The 6,786-nt window shown below is 31.6% G+C and overlaps 1 protein-coding gene and 1 pseudogene across 1 annotated transcript; one reads left to right on the top strand and one right to left on the bottom strand.

Annotated features, from left to right (window-relative positions):
• Positions 1 to 520: 520 nt before the first annotated feature.
• On the bottom strand, positions 521 to 1,477 carry LOC108379076 (histone-lysine N-methyltransferase SETMAR-like; annotated as a pseudogene).
• Positions 1,478 to 2,911: 1,434 nt separating this feature from the next.
• Positions 2,912 to 6,296, top strand: LOC108379075 (LIM and SH3 domain protein Lasp-like). Its single transcript, XM_017635393.1, has 4 exons — positions 2,912 to 2,970; positions 4,153 to 4,285; positions 4,593 to 4,728; positions 6,042 to 6,296. Exons 1-4 carry the CDS (start codon positions 2,912 to 2,914, stop codon positions 6,074 to 6,076), a joined length of 363 nt encoding a protein of 120 aa, XP_017490882.1. The 3' UTR covers positions 6,077 to 6,296.
• Positions 6,297 to 6,786: the final 490 nt, after the last annotated feature.

Here is a 6,786-nt window from a genome sequence, read left to right as displayed (position 1 = left end):
TAGCAATAATACTTAACTTTTTTGAAGAAAACAAAAATTTGTACTCAAAAGAAAACACGATTTTTGGAAAAATTTTTAGATATTATACTTATTCCTACAATTTTCGTTTGGTGTTTTGATAAATAGCAGTAGTAGCATAGGCAATTTCCAGCGACTTGAAACTTGCACCTCGAAAACTTAATGAAGTTTGTACTTGAGTTTATGTTGTTTATGCTATAGACCGAACTATATTTTAAAAGAAAATTATTAAAGGTACGAGGGTCGTATGAAAACTACCCGGCCTTGAATAGAATAAAACGATTTTTTTTAACGAAATTCAATTTATTTTTCAACATAATCTCCTTTTAGCTCGATACACTTAAGCAAACGTTTTTCCCATGTTTTGATCCCTTCCGAATAATAGGTTTTCTCCAACCCTTCAAAATAAGCATTTGTTGCTGCAATTTCTTCATCATTTGAGCTAAATTTTTTCCCGCCGACCCATTTTTTAAGATTAGGAAAGAGGAAAAAGTCACGGGGCCAAATCTGGAGAATACGGTGGATGAGGAAGCATTTGGTAGCCTAATTCATTGAATTTAGACATGGCTACGACACATGTGTGTACACGAGCATTGTCTTGATGAAAAAGAACTTTTTTTTTTCAACAAATGTGGACGTTTTTCCTTCAAAGCCTTGTCAAAATCACCCAATATTTTGCAGTAGTATTCGCCATTAATTGTTTTTCCTTTTTGTAGGTAATCAATATGTATAACCCCACGCGCATCCCAAAATACTGTGGCCATAACCTTGTTTGCTGATAATATCGCCTTTGCCTTCTTTGGAGCTGGTTCACCACGACGAGTCCACTGTTTTGACTGTTCTTTGGTCTCTGGTGTGGAGTGATCAATCCACGTTTCATCGACAGTTACAAATCGACGCCAAAACTCCTGGGGATTTGCGTTTAACATTGATAAACAATCATTTGAAATGGAAACACGTGTTTGTTTATGGTGTGTTGTGAGTAATCGTGGCACTCATCTTGCGGAAAGCTTTCTCATATCCAAATGATTTTGCAAAATATTATTAACCCGTTCAATTGAAATGCCCACACTCTCACCAATCTCACGCACTTTCAATCTTCGATCACTCATTACCATATCACGGATTTTTTCAATCATTTCTGGTGTAGTGACCTCATTTGGACGACCTGAACGTTCCTCATCAAAAATGCTCGTACGGCCGCGTTTAAATTCAGCTACCCAATATTTTATAGTTGTTAATGACGGTCCAGAGTCTCCATAAACTTCGTTAAATTCCGATTTAATTTCGTCGTTTGTTTTCTTTTTCAAAAACAAATATTTTATCACTGCTCGATATTCAATTTTTTCCATGTTGACAAAAAGCACAAAAGTAACTCAATTCTAACACGTATAAAATTTGTTGTAAATGTCATATCGCTGAGAAATTTTGACACGTGTTATTTGAAGAGTTGTATTTTTTAGCAAAATATTTTTTTTTGTTGTAGCAGCGCCATCTCTATTCAAAATCGGGTAGTTTTCATACGACCCTCGTAAATAAACATAATTGTGTTGCAAACAATATCATTTTGAATTTTGCAACTATTATTTTGTCCATAAGTGTATGCAGATATGTGAGGTTGTTTTAGTGGTTGTACGTTAGTTTATATTAGTTGAGTATTTTTCATAAATGCATGCGTGTGTATAGTGTATGGCTTTGTTTATACAAAAAGTTTATTAATTGTGTAATTTTTGTCTCATTCTCGCTTAGATAAGATATCATTAACTTTTAATTGTTCGGTTAAAATGCTTATGCAAACATTTATGCATATATGTAGATGTGTGAGGAAGAGGAAATTGATCAAGCGAAAATAAATAATACCTACAGTGTTGAACAAAATTGTTCACTATTTCGATTATGGACTTCATTGATAGACCCATTTCAGAGCACAATTTCTCAGTCAGTTTTAAGGCTGCCTGAACCCACCACGTAGATTACTAGCTTATCTGCATAGCCACAAACGTTAAATCCGTTGCCTGTTTGGTTTGGCTTTGCAGGAACTCTGCATACTGCCTCCTAGTTCCTACTGCCTTATAGAGATGCCGTTTTTAAATCGATTAAATCGAGGATCGATTGAATTGAAGATCGATTAATTGAGCCCTTCCGATTCGACTTTCTGTCGATTTTTCAGTTCCGATTCGATTCGCGAATCGATTCAAAAAAGTTGATAATCGACATTCGATTATTCCTCAATTGATTCATATTGATCTACGGTTTACCTCAGAAAATCAATAAAATTTTAAAGAAATTTGAGTTGGAGGCTGATACAATAATATAATGACGTGACACCTCCCACCTTTCTAACTTGAGAGAGCAAAGACCAAAGAATTCAATGACCCGCCTCTCTTTCTCCTCCGACTAAAGGGCTCCTCAGGGAAGCGTCTTGGAAATAACTCTATATAAAATTATGGCTAATACTACAACAAAAACTCCAAAAATCGGAATTCCAAACTGTATGGAATTTTTTTAGAAAAATTTTGCACTCCTTAATTACTGTTTTTAGAAAAAATTTGAGAACGCAAATTTTTTCTGAAATGGGTAAATGTAGAGTTTGCGAAAACAAAAAAAAAAAAAAACTAAAGAGCGTCCGTATTGAAAAAAATATACATATAAGTATACATGCATAAGTAAGCTCCATTGTATTATACACTTTTTAAACTAGTGGGTAATTTCGAAGTAAATCATAAATTTTTTTTTCATTTGTGATAAAAAAAAAACAAATTTAAGCACTTCCTTAAGTAGGTTTAATGATAAATTTCCTCTAAACTTTAAATAACAACGTTGTGCACTGCGTTCATAAAAGTAACCAATTAGTGCGATTCATGAAACATCGCAAAATGGCATTTCTGGTGAAATGGCAACTTTGCGAACAAAATTGCGTGAACGACCCTATCGCAATTCCGGATTGCAAATGTATTTTTTTTTCAAAATGTTGCGCATAAGTGAAAAGGAATCGCTTTTACCATTACACATCTTGGCAATTTTTTTTTTCTTTTTTTTTTACAAAGTATTTACGAATTTTTAGCTGCTTGATAGCTTTTGAATAAATCTGGATATTGAAGCCTTTATGAAAAATTTACGTATGCTTTAAAAATTACAATAATAGTTTGGTCAGATTGCCGTGTTTTGTTTCTTTGTAAAAATTAAGGACCACTGAACACAATTCCACCTGTGGAACCCTTAAATTTGGACACGCAAATATCTTATAAGTTGTTTTTGGAATAGTTTTGAAGGATTTGTGGGCCTTCAATAGACTAAACCCTTTTTAATTGGCCACTTGACAGTAGGGAGCTACCCACAAGTCCAACAAAAAAGTCCAATCCCACTGCACCTCAGCCATCTGACGTTTTTTTTAGACTCAAAGTCTACACATCTACGGAGCGCCCTATCAGGAACTTCTGATCACAGTGCTGCCGCCGAACGAGTGATTATATCAGTATATCAGTGCTGTATATCTGCAAAAAATGTTATCGACTGTTTCTTGTTCGTTTTCATTCCTGCAGCTTCTACCGACCAATGCCCTGTAAAGACCGATAATATCCTCGCAACGTCGGGTCTGGGTTTTCCCAAAGGTCGCGTGCTCTTTTAGGGTTGTATGCTGGCCAGATGGATGAGTTTGGCTTTATGCCATGCACGACCTATAATCCGAATTCGGAATTTCCGTGTCGCTGCGATGACCTGGAACCTTAACTTAATTTACTTCGATCTGACTACCAACTCTATTCGAAAGATTTATACACTCCATAATCAGCTTCAACGCTGTCCGAAGAAATTTTGGACTCGCTCAACTTGACAGTGCGCTGCAGTGTCGTAAGCTATTGAGCTCCATGTTTTTGGGGAAGAGTTTCAGAACTCGCTTGTTGCAGCATCTGAAACTCGAATCTCACGGAGTGTTGATGTGATGGCGGTTAATGTAACGGCTGCTCTTTTGTTAGCTTCGATAAGGCTTGTCTATGGGTATCATAAGCTTCCGTTTGGCATAATTGGAAGGTTCTAATATATCGACCATTTACTTAATATAATTTAAATACTGTGTAAACTGTACTTCGCATATTTTTATATTTTAATGTTTTTTCGCTGTATTTTTCATTGCAGGCACATTCCAAAGGCCAAAGCGACAGTCATTGCAGACACGCCCGAACTGAAGCGAATAGCTGAGAATACAAAAATCCAATCGAATGTTAAATATCACGAAGACTTCGAAAAATCCAAAGGCAAATTTACACAGGTTAGTGAAACAACTATTGCGTAGCAGCACGGTTTATAGAATATTAAATATGTAGATTAAAGTAATTTTAACTCCTCAAATATGTAATTCTATTTTAAAATGAAATTAAAGCTTTTAACTCGTGCAGGAGTATTATTAAGCAATTTTAAAATCTATAAAAAAAATTCACAATTTGCTTTGGCTAGGAATAGTAATACAGAATAGTGGAGCACTTTAGCCACTGCAGCAAAATTGGTTATTTTTTTATATAAAAAATATCCCCTTATCCGATTTAATTGTATTTACAAACATTCCTTTAAAAAAATAGGTCGCCGATGATCCCGAAACATTGCGAATAAAGCAGAATACAAAAATCATTTCGAATATTGCGTATCATGGTGATCTAGAAAAGAAGGCCGCTATGGAAAAGCAACGAGAAGCTGCCGAAATAGCCGATGTGCGAGGTATGTAGCAATTTAAAAACAATCTTGATTTATTTGAAGATATTATATTTGATATTAAAGGCGTGTGGCTTTTTTGCTCGTTTTGATAAATTGTGCTTACATTTATAACTTTCATGTGGCAGGATCATACAAAAATTTAAGCAGCTATTAACTTTGTTGTCATTCTAATCCAGTTCATCCTTAAAACATATTCGTAACAATTTTGTAAATTTGTGAGTCCTCGACAAGTAGATAATGTTGAAAATTTAGCAGTAGCTCGTTTTTTTTTGGTTAGTGGTTTCAGATTTTAAACTTTTCGAAAAGAGGGCAGTTTTCTTTTTATTTACTCTTTATTTTCTAAGATTTTCTTGCGTTTTCTTAAGATCGAATAATGGTGATTTCGTTTCTACCAAAAAATGTCGCCTTTTTATTGCCCCTTTCTCTTTTCGTGTTCGATTCCAAATTAAAGGCAAAGCGTGAAAAAATTTTGTGTTCGTTTCTTAAAATGTCGCACTCTTGTAAGGCAAAGAAGGCACCTTTTCTTTCTGCCCTTTGAAGCTTTATCAGGGGATATGGTTGCCCTGAAAATCAGATGGTTGCTTAAAACGATAATATCGCACACCTCAAAATAATAAATTCGTCAGAAAATACGAGGGCGACCTTGGGTTTTCCTTTTAACAAACTATAACAAAAATTTGCTCTAGCTTTTGCTGTAAGGTAAATAAAAGCTCTGTGTACACTTTTAGCGCATAATTTCAAAAATGCCAAATTTTAAACGAAAAAAATATTTATAAAAACAAAAAAAAAATATGGTACTAAAAATTCAATCACCAAAAAAATATACATACTTATATTTAAAACAATAAAATCCTAAAATTAAAAAAAATAAGCAAGAAAAAAATTAAATTAACTTATGAAAATTAAATGAAATAAAAAAAAAAGTTTTTTTTTAAGCAATACAAGATAAAAATGAAAAGAAAATCAAATTGAAAGAGAAATAAATTTCATTAAAGAAATACATAAGTTTATAAAAATTAAATGAAATTAAAACAGAAATGATATTTTTATTTTTAAAACGATATAATCTAAAAGTTAAAAGAAAAAATAAGTAATAAACGAAAACAGTTAAATTATAAAAACGAAAAAATGAAACTAAAAAAAAAAAAACAAAAACAAGTTTTTTTTAAACAATAAAATATAAAAATTACAAGAAAATAAATTAAAAATTAAAATTAAGAAAATTAAATAAAAAATAAAATAAATCTCTAAAAATAAAATTTAATTAAAAAATACTTCTTTTGCAAACAATAAAATCTAAAAATAAATTGAAAAAGATTTAACTGAAAAAATATATCAAATAAGTCTCTAAAAATTACATGGAAAAAGCATATACAATGGTGGAAAAATAAATAGGGACAAGACATTTCAACCACTTTTTCCTAGTTTTCTTCTGTTTATGTAATATTTATTATTTATGCAAATATTAAAAATTTCTGCGAAATTGCATCTACATTCTCAATTTTTTAATCAGATTTTTTAGAATTTTGTATGCAGTTTTATAGCCCATTAAATTTTAGTAGAATAAAGTGCAATTTTGAAGTTCATAAAAAATCGCGTTGATTTTTAATAATTTTTATTCTGAATGTATTACGCACTTTTTTCCAAACAAAAAAATTTTGAATATATTTTGTATGGAAGAAAATGCTTTAAAAAAATTGTCAAAAAATCAACGCTATTATTTAGCAACTTAAAACTTACACCTCATTCTACTAAAATTTAATGGGCTACATACTAAACAAATTCTACAAAACCTGATTAAAAAGTTGAAAATTTAGATGCAGTTTTACAGAATTTATATAATTTTTTCACAAAGTTTGAAACATGAATTTATATGGTTAGATAATGAGCTACAGTTTTATAAAAAAATTACAAATATTAAATAAACGAAAGAAAAATAGGCAAAATTTGCAAAAATGTCGTGTCCCTATTTATTTTTCCACCACTGTATAAGTATTTATTTTTACAATACATTTAAAAAATTAAGGGGAAAAAAACTATTAAAAAAAAATCAAATTAAAA

The sequence above is a fragment of the Rhagoletis zephyria genome, unplaced genomic scaffold, assembly GCF_001687245.7.
Source record: "Rhagoletis zephyria isolate East Lansing unplaced genomic scaffold, Rhagoletis_zephyria_1.1 Rzeph_scaffold_15524, whole genome shotgun sequence".
In the NCBI taxonomy this organism is placed as follows: Eukaryota; Metazoa; Arthropoda; class Insecta; order Diptera; family Tephritidae; genus Rhagoletis; species Rhagoletis zephyria.
Note: the sequence above shows the minus strand (reverse complement) of the source record. Positions and strands in the feature narration are given on the sequence as shown.

What these genes read in the sequence shown, in the direction of transcription:
- LOC108379075 (XM_017635393.1), top strand. Translation starts at nt 2,912, where the DNA reads ATGGCAACTTTGCGAACAAAATTGCGTGAACGACCCTATCGCAATTCC. An exon ending in CGCAATTCCGGATTGCAAAT is followed by an intron (nt 2,971 to 4,152) that starts GTATTTTTTTTT and finishes TTTTCATTGCAG; the next exon opens with GCACATTCCAAAGGCCAAAG. An exon ending in CCAAAGGCAAATTTACACAG is followed by an intron (nt 4,286 to 4,592) that starts GTTAGTGAAACA and finishes TTAAAAAAATAG; the next exon opens with GTCGCCGATGATCCCGAAAC.